Source organism: Corylus avellana, chromosome 6 (genome assembly GCF_965113065.1).
Source record: "Corylus avellana chromosome 6, dhCorAvel1.hap1.2, whole genome shotgun sequence".
Lineage (NCBI taxonomy): Eukaryota > Viridiplantae > Streptophyta > Magnoliopsida > Fagales > Betulaceae > Corylus > Corylus avellana.
This window is the reverse complement of record NC_142495.1, coordinates 20286348-20302741: the sequence shown is the minus strand read 5'-3', so window position 1 is coordinate 20302741 and position 16394 is coordinate 20286348. Positions and strand designations below refer to the sequence as shown.

The 16394-nt window shown below is 34.1% G+C and overlaps 1 protein-coding gene across 2 annotated transcripts; it reads right to left on the bottom strand.

Moving 5' to 3' along the window:
- Positions 1 to 2891: 2891 nt before the first annotated feature.
- LOC132188528 (uncharacterized) lies at positions 2892 to 8204 on the bottom strand. 2 transcript variants are annotated; one of them, XM_088517440.1, is made up of 8 exons: positions 7600 to 7627; positions 6790 to 6828; positions 6521 to 6668; positions 5495 to 6229; positions 4612 to 4740; positions 4293 to 4496; positions 3472 to 3672; positions 2892 to 3362 (listed from the first exon to the last, which is right to left on the bottom strand). In XM_088517440.1, the coding sequence occupies exons 3-8, from the start codon at positions 6635 to 6637 to the stop codon at positions 3240 to 3242; spliced, it is 1509 nt and encodes a 502-aa protein (XP_088373566.1). In that variant the 5' UTR covers positions 6638 to 6668; positions 6790 to 6828; positions 7600 to 7627; the 3' UTR covers positions 2892 to 3239. The 2 variants fall into 2 exon arrangements, with proteins under 2 accessions (XP_088373566.1, XP_059458995.2); XM_059603012.2 differs by having other exon boundaries at positions 6521 to 6828; positions 7600 to 8204.
- Positions 8205 to 16394: the final 8190 nt, after the last annotated feature.

The window sequence follows — 16394 nt, the reverse complement described above, 5'->3', positions numbered from 1 at the left end:
AAATGACTGAATGTAAATACTGCATTCATATTTCGGGGATGAGACCAATGATCTGTTACCACCAAAAATATGAACTAAAATTTAAATGACAATAAAATGAATAACTAAAATGTAAATACTATATGTAATAAATATAGATAATATCATGAGCCCTTAATCGATTTTGTCCACTAACTCATTATTATTAATTCACTTGTATCCATTACTCGATTTTACATCATAAGCTTATTGGGTCTTAAACAATTAGATAATAACTAAATGATACAAATAATGAATCATGATATTTATACAATAAACTCTTACCCGATAATCTTTTAGAAGTAAAACTCCAACCAATCTTCTCTATGTAGCTAGTTTAGGAAAATAAGAACACTTGAACACTACAAGAAAGATCTTTAGGCCAAATGGTTTTTGGTTTAGAACTAAGAAATAGAATGAAAGGAGGAGCAAACAATTTTACTTGTTCTAAGATTGTAAATGAAAAGCTCAAGTGAAAGTGACTTAGCTTAGGCACTATTTATTAGAGAATGAATGGCTAGGATTCATTTTCACACTTTTAATCCAAGGGTTGAGATATATTTAACCAAAAGAATGAACCTAGTCCATATTTCATGATCTATACCAATTAGCATTTTTATCCAAAATGGGGGCAGTATACCCTGATCCATTTTTCAATGTCAAAACTCATTCCGATTGATATGAAATTTTGAGCATAGATAGAGGACACTGAGACGAACATTTTACATTTTTGGTTCGACTCCATCCGAGTTCCTTTGAGTCTATTTTTGGCTTGTACAAAGTTTTTGATTCAATTTTGACTTTAACTACTTGCATTCCAACTTGGCCATTTGCCTTATTAAATTATTATTATCATGATATTTCCCATAACCCTTATTACTATAAGACTTTAAGCTTTCAACAAAGGTGGTTAGCCTTGGTATATTTCTTTAACAATTTTAATCTCATTAGACAATATGAAAATTAAGACACTGTTTCTTAGGCTAAACACTGAAAATCTTCAAATTAATTTCTGACTTCACTAAACACCTATAAATAATTTATTTACTAAATTGAGTTTAATTATGCCCATAAACATATTAGTGAAGCTAAATTTTAGAATTGATGTGATATACAAAAGAGGTCAAAATTAATGTAATATACATTTAACACTAAATTGTTATTTAATATCATTAATCCACATATCATTGTTCTAATTTATTTATTATTCTTTTAAGCTATTTAATATTATTTAAATAAGAGTTTTAAAATCTAGGTCGTTAAAGTTTCCATCTCCTATCCACAAATTTGACAAAGTGGGTCATAAACTATGCTTCATCTGTGAAGACGTTCTTTGGTCGGCAGAATGATTTTGCAAGCCTTCCACAAGAACATTTGCACCACTTTAGGTCCCCTAACATTCCAAACCTTCCTCCATATGCTAGCAATGATATTTTCATTCGAGCAAGCCCAATCCCACTCTCCACAATGGATTTTGCAAGATGATATGCACTACGTACTGAAAAATCCCCATTTTTAGTTCTTGCCCACACAAGATAATCCGTTTGCCTTGCACTGACCTTTTCCTCTATATGAAGGATTCGAATGGGAGATGGATAGAAAAGTGTGTAGTGAAGGAATCCAACAATCCCCCAAATTTTAAAGGACTGCCCATTACACACTCTCCACATCAACCCTTCCTTGAGAAGCTTCTTAGAGTTCCAAATGCTCCGCCAAGCATAGGATGGTTTAGAACCCAATGCCGAGTCCAGGAAAGAATCCTCAAGAAAGTATTTCTCCGGAAATATTTTAGCCACCAAGAAGAACTATTCATTACCCAAGGAGTAATACTCTACCGTATTTACAACAGTAGATCTCATAGAAAATTGATAGTAAAATCCAATATTTATATTACACAAGTTAAAATTTTCTTTTGGAACATTGATAATTAGGGAAAACTTCACTTACTCATGAATTGTCTCCCCTTTTATAATGTTCCCTTAAAGTTCAAAACATATTAATTTAGTGTATTAAACTTTTAATTTTTTCCAATGTTACCGTTAGAATTTTCCATTAAATCCCATGGGTAAATTTTCCATTAGAATTTTCCAAAGTTTAAAATTTTTTACAAAGATTGAGACATGGGTATTTTTGCAAATACTATTAAATTTGGATCAATGCCTTAATCTTTGCAATTTTCTCTTTCTTTTTTTTTTCCCCTAAAACAAATGAAAGTATTTTGGGAAAAATTAACAAAAGGGGTGAGATTGCAAACAATTGAAAGATGAATACACTAAATTGAAAGAAATTGAACTTTAGGAGAGACATTGCAAAAAATAATGATAATTCAAAGGATTTTTTTTTTATTTTTTATTTTTATGAAAATTCAGGAGTTCAAAAAAAACTTATTAGCTTTGAATATTCCTATTCCACTCATTTGTTTTATTTCATAATGACAAATCAGGTCTTCTTTATTTTTTATCACACTTGAGCCCGAGTCAATCAAAGCATAACCGAGCAGGAAAAACAAAAAACAAAGCATAACAAACAAATGGATTAAAATTAAAAGAATGACTGTCCTTACAAACATGTACAAAAGAATACCGAAGAAAAGTTATTATTTAATTGATAGAACTTTCTATTTGCACCGTCATACAACGTGAACGCCTCTGTGGGTTTTGTTCATAGTTTATTCATCTTAAACGTTGCCAAGGAGCTGGACAATGATCTGTCACTTTTTTGTTTCTTTTTGGGATTATTGGTATGGAGTGTGCTGGCTAATTTAGAGGCTGGAACCAACGTAATGGCCATAACCCCCCTCAACCACCATGTCAAATTCTAAGCCCATGAGCAAAAATAATTAGAGAGAGAGATCGAGAGAGTTTGTGAGACAAAACCATGCTCAAATGCATGAATTCCCAATGTGATTACATGTACAAATATATGCTATCCTCCACTCCTTTTCAGTGGAAAATAAACATCTGTTCAAACCATCATTTATGGACCAAAAAAAGAAAAGATATGAAAAATACAGGTGAGAGAGCCCCAAAAAACCCCCCGGGGACAACTAGCGCATCAAAAATACCCAAAAGAAGAGATAGCATTTTGCCCTTTCTCTTGGGGTAAATTGATTGAAAAAAAAAAAGAAAAGATTAAAAAAAAAGAAAAAACAAAAAAAACAAAAGAAAAGGAAAGCCCCAAAAACAAATAGCGAGACCCTATTACAAGTTAAAAACGTTTTCCTATTGGTTTTGCGAGTCTGGATTAGATAAGAGTCTGCTTATGAAGGGTGATATAGCTGCTAGCAATGCCTTGGGGCACTCCTCATGTGGAAGATGCCCACAACCAGATATAGCAACCAGTCTCTGCATGGCAAAAGAGGTAATTATTCTTATCTTACTCTTTCATTTGGTTGACTTTAATATTGGTGAAGTAATAATAGAACAAGGAAATAGTAGAAAGAAAGATACTTACAGAATTTACAAATTTTGAAGCCATGACTTGAGAAGATTTGAGAGTGACAAAGGCATCTTCAGCTCCGGTGATAACCAACACGGGTATGGCTTCTACTGCTTTTAGCAATGATTCTGAATTTTGTGGTGAAAGGACCGTCTCAGATGACAATCTTCCTATCTCATGGAGTGCTTCATCCCAACCTTCTACACATAGGGGTGCCTGTTTGCATAAAAAGCAGTTGTCCAACTATGAATCTTCTGAAATGCACAATTTCTCATATACAAAAGAAACATAAGTTTTTCCAAATTAAACTTATCACTCAACCTATGAAGATATTCAAAACAAGAAACCATAAAACAGGACGGGAAGACAGTAGTCCTTCAACAAACTGCATCTGGAATAGCCACAACAAGGTGGGAATTGCAGGAAATGAAACCAAAAATTGGCCAAATTTAGGATTGATGTATAGAAAATAATATACTAATGGCTTATATTTCTCTTTAAACCCATAAGTAATCTGTGAGGAAGAGATTCCCAAAAACCTAGATAGCTTTGATGAAAAAGTAAACAACATCAAATGTATAAATCTTCATAAAAAATTCCTTCCCCAATAATTTACTTTCGTTTCCTACATATATTCCCCACACTACTTTCCTACATCCAAATGAAAACTATCAAAACAATTCTACCAATCTTGAATAGCCAAGTGTATTCAGATTTTCTTTGCCACATAATACGTTTATAATACTGCTTAAACCACATTATGTTATTCTACCATTTTTAAGACAGTAAGATGTGCATTTAAAACTGTGCTATGATTTAAGGAGGTGCAGACATACCTTATGGAGGCTTAAGATCTCTGTTGTTAACTTGGAAGAATCATACCATGCACGCCGATTAATCACTTGAGTGATTTCTGTACGCAGTAAAGAACGAACCAAGTGCTTCTTCCCAAGTGAAGTGCGCATAAGAATCCTTGCAAAGGCTGGAACCACTTCTCTTGTCAAACTAACACTAAGCAATACTACCCCTTGAATCACAACCTGAACGATAAAAAAGCCGACAAGGAGAAGTTTCAGGACTCCATTTAAAGTTTTAAGATATTTGTACCAAATGACTCAAACAAAAGTGGCATAGGAAAGGAAGGATGGTACTCACATTGAAAGAATTCAATGACGCTTGGACTCTTTGTGCAGCCTTTAAAGCAAGTAGGCCTCCGTCATCATGCCCAACAAGAACTACTGAAGAAAACCCCATCTCAGAGCAGAAAGAAAGAAGCAGGTCTACCTGACACATCAAATCATAATAAATTCAGAATTTCAAAGATAACCCCTACAAAAATGTGTGGAGAAAAAGATCATAAAAACAACCACAACAGGGCCAATAGTTGAACATAGTGGAAATGCCCACAGTTCAATTCAAATGGGCTTTGATTTTACTTCAAATGGATCACTCAACCCAGCACACTTCAAGCTGCATTTGGCAGCAGGAAATAAAGGCTTTGGATTTGAAACTGCATGCCAAACTCTGATGCATTTGGCATCAGAGTTTCAAAACGACCATAACAGCAACCACAAAAGGATCAATAGATCAACATAGTGGAAAAGCCCACAGTACAATTCAAAGGAGCTTTGAATTTACTTCAAATAGACCACTCAACCCAGCACACTTCATGCTGCATTTGGCAAGAGGAAATAAAGGCTTTGGATTTGATACTGGAGACTAATATACCACGATGCGAGGACTCTAATTGCATCCAAGTCCAATCCCAAAACTCCAAATATGCTGACAAAGCCAGCATCGGGGACATTTGATTTAACTTCCCATCTTTCCCATACAGCACTACTATAAACAACAATAAAATAACATCTATTAAGAGTAGACCCGTACAACCAGCATGTGTAACCTCAGTGTATCTCTTCCCCTTCCAAAAGAGAGATATTCAAGTAGAAACCATAAATAATGGGGCACTTACCCCATTGGGTAGGATATGAGTATGATTATCAGGAAAAGAAAAAAATAATTAATAGCATGCAAGCACCTGAGTATCAAGCTTATAAGGATTAGACAATTCTTTTTCCTCCCAATCCTCCCGGCGCATTCTCGAAGTTAATCCCCATCCAGGCCGATCAAAAGCAGCAACCGTGCAACCAACCTGCCTAGCCAGCACCCCCATCACATGCCTCCACGAGAAGACCCCACCCCCGAATCCATGCACTAGAACAACTCCAAACTGGCCATTTGCCTGCAAATCCTTCTCTAAAATCCCAGAGTTCACTTTGCTAGCTTCACCCTCCTCGCCAACGTCATCTAGGCTCAAGACAGGGATTTCTTCAGAAAGAACAGGAGTTGAGGAACCATCCAATAATGGAGCATATAGTGAAGAGCTGTGAAATTGATTGCTACAGCTCCTGTGAAGTGGCTGATAATGGCTTTTCGACAACGCACTTAATGGATGCCTCTCGAGTTTTGGCCTTCCCATGGTCATTTTTGGGGAGCTGCAGCTAGGACTTGGCTCAAGAAAGGCCATGGAGGATAACGAACGAGGTGGAGAACCTGGCAAGCTGAGCTTGTAATGCAGTGTAAGCCCTCGGCATATCATGAATAAACTATCAATGTCGGAAAGTAATCTGATTGGAAGTTCCCCTTCATCACGAGCTGAGCCTAAAGGCTTTCGCCTCATTTCACTATCACTCTTTGGGGTCTTCCCTCCAGAGGGAGTGGGAGATCGCGGTACCTTCTGGAAGCCAGAGAAAACATTTTTACATGAAAGAACCTGTTAATTGACACAAAGAGTGGTCAGGCGATATATATCCATAAAGAGGCCATTGAAAAATTGACGACAATTAAGAGAACATAGTTGGCATAAATAAAGTAGTTTTATAGAAGCAAGCACATGCACCAACTTAAAGGTCTAGCAGGAAAGAAAGCATACTCATATAATTGCTTATAGGACTGAACATCTACAACATTTTCCACAAGTATATTACTCTTCTATACTCTTCTATAAGCACATACACTTTGAAATTAAAGAAAACACAAGATAAAATTAACTACGCAAACTTACTGCTTCTGGGTCAACTCGGTGAAACAGGAGCTTTCTCCGTGCTCTGCAGCTTGTTCTGTATGCAACCACGGTATGGCCAAGGGCAAAGACTACGGATGAGAGAAACAAGACGGGCATTCCCCATGACTTCTTCAAATGAAGCTTCTGCCTAGAAAGGGAAGACGAGGCTTCAGCCTCAATTTGAGAATTCACAGTGAAAACACAGGCCTTAACTGAAAGTAGAAGAATTGAAAGAAATGAACACAGGGTCACAGTTCCAAGGTATGGACCGTGGGAGAGAGCAGGGGCATCACACATCGAATAAACACCTGCAGTCACAAAACACAGCAGGGTAAGCACATAAAACGCAGATAAAAAATAACCAAAACAAAAATCAGAAATGGTACGGGTTCCATCAGTTTCTCTTTCATTCTATGTATGAAATCTATGAGATTTGGTCCCGGAAACATCCTGTAAAGTTACACTAAAAAAGAAAATTGAGGACGGTATTAAAAAAATCAGGTTCCATTCACCTCTCCCCGAGAATATGAAGTTTTCATTCATAAGTTCGCATGGAGCATTCAGAAAACGAGAAATTAAAAATTAAATTGAAAAAAAGAAAAAGAAAAAGAATCTTATAGTTTACGTTATTTTGAATCTTCAATGATCAACTAAAAATTAAGAAAAACAAACCAAAACAAAAACAAAAACCCCACCGAAGCTATATATGATTAAAAAATTGAAGATGTATTTTACATAAAAGAAAAGATGAAAAAGGTTAAAAACAGTTCTAGCTCGCTTTAAATGAGCTTTTTTTTTTTTTTTTCTGGATCAAGCAGACCAAAAAAACTAAAAAGAAAGAAAGCAAGAAGAAGTCCACAAAAGCTTGTTGTTCCTCTCTCTTTCATCTACTATCCTAAACAAGTTTCTGAAGAAAAAAATAAATCATAGCCTGAATATACATGATAGGACAGAAAATGAATATCATAATTCCTTGAACAACCAACAAAATGAAGATCAGAATTAATTCCTTCGAAAAAAAAAATTATATATATAAAATATAGAAAGGCAAAAGAGGCGAAGAAAATAGAGAAGCATACAGATAATGATGAGAGATCTGACAACGGAGACGAGAGGAATATCGGTCAAGGAACTCTTGAACGCGTATCGACGCAAGTGCTCCTTGAAGCCGTAGCACCCCACACACGTAAAGCTCGAGATCAGAACGCAGGGCACGAGCACGTCCCCTACGGCCACCAGCACCGCCAGCGACGAAACGAGCAGAGACGCCACCATCGCCACCATGAAGAACAGCGTCCGCACGATCCTCCTAAGCCTCTCCAACCCTCCCTTCGCCATAACCAATCAGACGGTCCTCAACAAATGTACGTATCTATAATGCTATGTACAATTCTCTCTCTCTCAGTTTGATCCCACGGTTGTGGTTGCTCTATGTGGGGCTCATAGAGCGCGCTGAAACCCTAGCCGATAGAAGAAGAAGAAGGTAATCCACCGGCGCCGGCTTCTCGGCCATTCCCGCAGTTTCTCCGGCGAGAGCAGGGGTCTAAATGGTAATTTCAGAGATTCATGGAGGGATTGGGGGGCCTAGGGTTCCACAGGTCTCTCAGAGAGAGACACAGGAGAGAGAGAGAGCCCTTGAACACAAAAATTCAAAGACTTGGTTGGTGTTTTTGAAAGTTTTGAATTCCGTTTGCTCTCTTTTTATGTTTCTCTGTTTATTTTATATTATTTTATATTTCTTTTCTTTTTTTTTTTTTAAATTTAATTTCTTTGTTTTCGCCGTTAAACAAAAGTTAAAAACTGTATTGGCAGAGACGAAATCCTTGCCCAATTGGAATCACTCATCTGACGACCGCTTGATTCAGCCTGGTGCACACCTGTCACACTTCTTTTGTTGACATAATTACCCCTGATTACGGGGGCACGACCTATTTTTGTTTTTCAAAAAATTGACCTGATTATCCTTAATTTGTTTTCCTTTTCTGGAAAGATGGAATTTTTTTTTTTTTTTTTTTTTTTAACAGTGGAAAGATGGGGGGGTGCTCTCTGTAATTACCAAGTATAGTTTCATTGACCCAGAAAAAAGAAAATTGGGATTTCATTTGAAATGCCCGCCCATGACAAACGTAAAGAAATTCCTTTCTTTCCTTTGAAATAAGGTTTTTTGTTTTTTTTTTTAAATTAAAACATAGACACAAATTTCTTACAAATTATCCCGCATGTGTGTCTTTTAACATGTGATTAATTTTTTTTTTTTTAAATGTTTCTCACACGCTAAAAAAACATGTCACTTTTTAGAGATCGAGTTGTAAAAACACTAAATTTATATCCTCAAAACGTTGTCTGAATTTGTAACCATAAACTTAGGAAAAAATTAAGTATTTCTTTGGGGAAACTTCACCCACCCTTAAAAGTGCTCATCCAAGAAGCGACAGTGTCTATAGAGGAATACAAACAAGTATGGACGTCCATGGAGAGGCACCGCCTTGCGGGGATGGAGCGTGACAGAGTAACGTGGACATCGCCGCCAGTGGGATGGTATAAAGCAAATTGGGATGTCGCCATTGATAAGCTCACTAGACGGGTAGGGATTAGCATGATAGTACTCATTGCAGCAAGGTGTCTCACCCAGGGTGGACCTCTTACACCAATATTGGCTGAGGAAACACTAGCATTATATCATGCGGCTTGTCACTGTAAAGATCTAGATGGAAAGCCTATCATCTTGGAAGGGGATGCTTTGCAAGTGGTAACTACAGTTAATTCATCAGAACAGAGTTGGAGCCATTTTGGGCATTTGGTGGCTTATACAAAAATTGTCTTGCAAATGTTGCTGGAGTGGAGTTGCCGCCATGTGAGACGAAAGGCCAATGTTATTGCGCATAGGTTGGCTAAGGCAGCTGTTCAACATGTCATTGATAATACATGGTGGGAGAAATTCCTAATTGTATTTTTTAGGGAGCTACAAGCTCTTTTTTCGACTGATTAAAATAAAGTTACAACTTCTTTTTAAAATTAAAAAAAAAAAGTTAAGGGTTTTGCAATTGTAACTTTAAATTATCAAAATTTACAACGTCAGTATCTTATATTTCAACTCTTTTTAATTTCACTCATACTGTTAAGGTTTAGGGTTAAATCAAACGGCAAATAGGTAAAATCTCGTTTATACTCTTGTAAAATTTATAAAAACAACAAATTTACTCTCAATTTTTTTTTTTTTTTAAAAAAAATCTAAACTGAACCACGACCATAGATAATTTTTTTTTAAATAAATAAATAGGTTAAAATATGGGATACCAATGTTGCAAGCTTTGATACTTTGAAGTTACGATTAAAGTCGTGAAGTTTCCCTTGTTTATTTCTACCATTATGATTCAACTCTTTTTTGCACTGAAACTTAAAACCTTAACCCAATTATTATACCATATTGCAAAAAATACATTCCATATTGCAGGGACAATAGTAATCCAAGGGTGCCATGGATCAAATAAATGTTATCATCTTAACTTTGCTAAAAAAAATAAAGAAAGAAAGTTAATGGTTCTCATTAATTCTTTTAATTTTTTTTTTCTCATTTTTATAATAGTCCCTTTTAGCTATTTTGACTTTCTTTGTTGTGCGCGCGCCAAACAAGGCTTTGAATCTGATACTTCCATAGATCATTCCCTTCCACAGCTTTGGTTTGATCACAAGTCATTTTACTAATAAAAAAACTAGGATGTGGTTACTTATTTATCCTATTAGAGTTCTTAGAGAACCTTCAAAAGGTTAGCCCTTTATTTTTTCGTTTGGGCAACAATACTCTTTTGAATTGGAAAAATGTTTTTATAATAATCATCGGATTTACATGCAATACATACACCTAAAGGGTACTTTTAAACTCCTCATTAGTATTAAAAATTAAAAAAAGGAAAAACTTGTTTGTGACAAAATAGAGGTAAAAGAAATGAAAATCAGAGATTGTACATAATTAACTACATAACGTTATATTTTATGGCTATAAATATATAACTTGTGCTTTTCATGAACCGTTTCAGCTCAGACTGATAATTGCTCATCATTTAATAAATTAGTTGAGTTCAAATAATAATTATTGCTTGAATATTAAATGAGCCGAAATTGAAGAAATTCGATTTTAAACTCATGAATAATACTCTATAAACTCAATCGGTTCGTTAAACTCATTTAAACCTCATATATATGCACTTAATAGCCTCCAATCATGGTTGGATAGAAATTTCCTTTTAACCTACGTTGATAGAGTGGAAGGGCAATTAGGGAAAAAAAGTCAACAAATAATTTATTTTGTTTAACAGGGCGGCGAGCAACAAACTAGAAGATTTCAAAGTAGCGAGAAGTCCGAGAACATGACCGTTAGACGGTGAAGGAGATCGTGGTCGGGACCAGAAATCTAAAAACAAGGCCCGCCCAATCAGAAGTTTGTAGTCCTCACCCGCGGGTCACGTCATGATCACCACCATCACCGCACACATTGGTCAGAGAGCCCCCGGGCCCCACCTCAGGCTGCGTTCTCTTCTCCCTGCACACCACGTGTCAAATACAGCAAACTCAGCACAGACTGTAAAAGGATGTACACTGTTGTTCGTGGGACCCACGGGAGTGGGAGGTCGCAACGGTCGGATTATTAATTTATTTTTAAAAAAACGAATTTTTTTCCGGGTGGACCGTACGGCACTAGCTGACATCGGAGGTTGCGGTTAGGGGCGAAAAGGATAGTAGGGTGAAACGTTTCGGGGCGTAAAAGTAAAAGAAAGAAAGTTTGCAAAATAGGATGGGCCTATTTTTAGAGGCTTACATATGAATTGTCAGATTAGGCAGGTTTCACTTTCCTCTTTCCCTTTTGTTTACCAGTCTCTTACCGACTTACGAATGGAGGACTTTATTTACTATTTTATCCGATGAATAAAAACAGTACGCGGTGTGTTCGTGCAAAATTTTTTTTTTTAATTAAAAATTTAAAAAAAAAATAAATTGCACAGGCGTGCTAAGCACGCCGTGTGTGCTGTGAATCAGAATTTTTGCAATCGACGCAGACTTAATTCAAAATTAAAAAATTATGATTAAAGAGTTTAATTTATTTAATTAAATTATTTGAGTTAACATTAATTTATATACTCTTATATACATACTTCAATACGTCTTGAATCCGACACGTGACATAATAGCTGACAATTTTTTTTTTTTGACAAGACCAATGAACTTTATTTGAACCCAATGCAAAATTAAAGGATTATGGCTGATGAATTTGACCTGTTTAATTAAATTGGTTAGATTATAGTTGTCTTATATAGCCTTATACGCATATCTTTCTTTACAGTTATTTTTCACGTTCATTTCACATCGGCTAACATGACGTGTTTTAAATGATGTTAAAAAAAATTAATGGTTAATGTGGTTTTATTCACATGTTGACACGTGTGAACAATTTGTAAAAGAGTTGTAGATGTGGAACAGGATCCTCTCCAATCCATTATGAATTGGAGAATATCCAGTTCATAGTTAAGATTTTTAAAGTCACAAATAAGACACATATCCCACTAATAAAAATAATAATAAAATATTATTTTAAATTAAAAAAAAAAAACAAATTAATAAAAAAATAAGAAAAAAGAAGGGGGTAGCTGGCCACCCTAGGGGGTGACCGGCCACCCACATTTTGGGTAGGGGGTGGCTGCTGGCCAGGGGGTGGTTCGGCCACCTCCATGGCCGGCCAGGGGTGGCCGAACCACCCCCATGGCCTATGGGGGAGCCACCCCCTACCCAAAATGGGGGTGATCGGCCAGCCACCCCCTTCTTTTATTTTATTTTTTTATTAATTTGTTTTTTAATTTAAAATAATATTTTATTATTATTTTTATTAGTGAGATATGTGTTCTATTTATGGTCATTGAATTTTTGAGAAGAAATCCTAACCATAAACTGAATATTCTTCAGTCCATAATAGATTAGAAAGGATCCTGTTCCTGTAGATATAGCCTTACTCTACTTAAAACACCCAAAGTCTGCCCATATGAAATAAGTGTAAAAAATATTATTATTATTATTTTACAAACTAATAAATAAAATAAAAATAATTCTTTTGATCATAAATAAATAATACAATTTTAAATGGAGAATAACTTTTTATAAAGAGTGTTATATCTTATGGTTATTTTTGTTTTTTCACTTTTTAAATGAACAAAAATATCCCTCAAATATAACTAACTAAATATTATCGAATTTAAATAAATTAAAAAAAATCATAATTCGAAAAATATATGTCGTCCTAGCCGTTGGTTATTAAAAAAAAAAAAAAAATCGTTTTTAACAAGTTATTTTTTACGTTTACGACTGTTGGTTGGTTGATGGCTTTTGATTCTTTTATGACTGTTGACATTTGGTCATTATTTTGTCTTATTATACGTACAACACGTTTATTTATAAATGTCACCAAAAATAGTATTTTTTTAATCAACACTCGTTTGGTTCAAATGCATTTGGTGTATTTGCCCAAAGACATTCGGTTTTTGAGGTTTTTTTTTTAACTATTATTTTTCTTTGTTCTTACCCCACTAACAACAATTTTATTGCAATTGCATTTTATCATCCACTTTATTAAAAGGGTTATTCTTTTGATATTTGTATTTGAAAGTGCGTCATCAACAAAAATAAATATTATAGTATAATTCTCAAAGATTGCATGTCAAAAAATCTATTCAGACCGAATTATATACTCTGAAAATATAAATCAACATTTAAAAATAACGCTCTTACATAATTCTATAGAATTACGAAATCTTTTATTACTTTAATTTTAATCTCTTATACTCTATTTATTTTATTATTAATTTTCAAATTATTATAATTTAATATCAACAAAAATACTTTGCCCCTTCAAAAATTTATTTTCCTAGAAAATATTATAGAATGTAATTAAACTATGTAGAGCAAGGGCCTGTAGTAATGAAAAGTCAGTCAAGATCACGGGGGCTTAAATTGACATGTTCTTCTTCAGAGGCCTGAGAGATATTTTCTTAAGAAATTTTGAGAATATAATATCACATCAATTTTCAGAAGACAGGAGGCTGAATTTTTTTTTCAGGCATTAGGTAAATAAATGTCAGTTGACAGCGACCGTAGCACACTTATACAGAATATGGATAGTAGCTTTTGACTTTCCTCGAAAAATCGCTCATCTTATGACAATTTTCAAGGGAAAAAAAAATTAATATAGTTATATATACTTTATTTGGCTTACAATGTATTCTACCCACCATCTCTTCACCTCATCGGCTTGATTTTTTTTTGTTTTTTTCTTTTTTTAAAAAAAGAAAGGCAAAGAGAGAAGAGATGGTGGGTAGATTGAAAAAAAGCATATCTCTTGATTTTATTTTAATAGTTTAAACTTATAAATAGGTTAATCGTAAATTTAAGTGTATATATTTTAGAAGAGAAGTGTGATATAATCATCTCTTATTATTTTTTGCAAATTTACCATTCAGTCTGGAAGACCACACATATAGGTCTCATTGATTAAATAGTAGATTTATTTATCTTTTGTATGGACATGGATAAAAGACGGGCAAAAGATGCAAACAAAACATTTTTCTTTTTAAGATGACAGTGAAAATTACAATTAGATTTTGAATCTAATGGTAATATTTATAGAAAAATACATTTTAACCCCCTTTAACTATGACATTTTTGCACTTATACCTAACTTTAAAAAGTGGCCCAAGGCGTGTCAAATTAGATTTTTCACCCAAAATACCCTTAAAGTTATTAAAAAATTAAAAAAAAAAAAAATGAAAACACCAAAAATGAGTTATCCTTTTCATCTTAGCCTCCTCAATTTTTTCTTTTCAAATGGATATTTTTATATATTTTTAATTTTATTTTTTAATAACTTTAAGCGTATTTTGGAGAGAATAAAATGCAAAAGCATTTAATTTGACATGTGGAGACTAGAGACTCGATATCACTTTTTTAAAGTCTGGAGGTGTAATTGATAAATGAATAATAGCTCGGAGGGTAAAACATATATATATTCCTATTTTGACTATTTAGTCAATGAGTTTGCAATTGAGAATATGTTTAGCATTTCTCTTTTACATTTATAAATTATTAGTAGAGATATTAGAAGTGGTGATAGAATTAGATCAATTAATTCTAATAAGTTGCAAATTCAATTTGACGACTTTGAATGTGCCCACTCGAAGCATAAAAAGTAAAAAAAGTAATCAAGAAATGTATTAGCTAGAGAGATAGAGAATAGAAGTTTAGGAGTAGAGATGGGAGGATTTTGATCCGGTATAGGTATTGCACCGGGTACAATATATATTACATGGGCCATTTATTTAAAAAGAAACAATTCAGGTCTTGACAATAAATACCCAAAAAAGAATGGCAGAACAACCCCGTTTGTCCAAACGAGTGGCTCGGCCACCCCAAAACCAACCATTTGGTGGGTGGTTTGAACTACCCTCATGGCCAAAGAGGTGGTTCGGTCGCCACCTCAACAGTCAGCCAAATCACTTTTTTGTTTTTTTTTTGTCACGATTTGAAATGTTTATTTAAAAGAGTAATGCTAGATATTAGAATTATATCCAACATTTATCCAACAATGCTAATGTGACACTTTTGACTGATCATTGAATTAGTTCTTATTAAATAAAAAAATTTAGTAATTAATTAATAGTGTCATGTCAGTATAATTGAATGAATGTTAAATAAAATTATAATATCTAACATTTTGCTATTTAAAATGAACGATATAAATAAAATGATAAAATGCATTGCACACGTGCAATATCCTAGGCCCTGTTTGGCAATGCCTTCAGGTTTTTTTTTTTTTTTTTTTTTTTTTGCATTTTTCTGTATAAAAATTGATTGATGATGCAAGAAAAAGTAAAAATGTTTGGTATGAAAAAGTGAAAAAAATTTTGTTTTGTAATAATTTTTTTATTTGAATAATAGTAAATAGTAATTAATATAATATAAAAAATAAAAAATAAAAATGGTGAAAAATAAATTTTTTAGTAATAGTATCGTACCAATTTTTGGCCTTTGCCCAAACAGAGTATTGCATCGAATCTCAATCCGCTGATTGAAAATCTTGTATGGCAGTGGTGGTCGTCTCTTTCTTGATCTTGAATAATTGTTTATTGTTCAGCGTATGCTGGGAAAGTGGAAAACTGGAAACTTTTCCCTGCTTGTTTATTGGACAGAAAAGGGTGACAAAAACATGAAAAATGGGACGTAAAGGCAACTGAAAAGCATGGAATGTGAGTCACCCCTGTCAATTCAACAATGGTGCTGATGTTGCATGGGCCCTCTGTGTTCCTTCCCAAGCAAAAACATTTGAACAAACAGATTGCTACGGATTGAAGAAAAATGAGCAATCACTTTCTGCTTTTTCTTCTATCTCACCATTTTTTCTCTCACCTACTTTCATATCATCAATTGTGAAGATTACTACAAATTGAGAAAAGAGGGGAAAATTTTGACAATTGAAGCTTAATCATCAATCTTTCATTTATTGTGATGACGATCTTTTCTCTTTTTTCCTCCTTTCTGAGCATTGATGGCTGTCAATTTTATAGTAATTCCATTATCAAAGAATAGATGGGTGTATTTGATAACCTCTTTTTAAGAGGTATTTTTGTATTTTGATTGACAGAATGTGATATAAATGTGAAAGATGCTTTGAGTTTTTTGTGTTAAAGGTTGTTTGGTAATATTTTAACTTCTTTAGTAGAAAGGAGAAAGGAAAAAGAGAGTGGGTTAGTAAACACACCCAATATTTACTGTAGATAACAAAACAAAAATTGAAAATTCCTAATGTCATGAAGACGTTTTGTGGAGAGAGCCATAA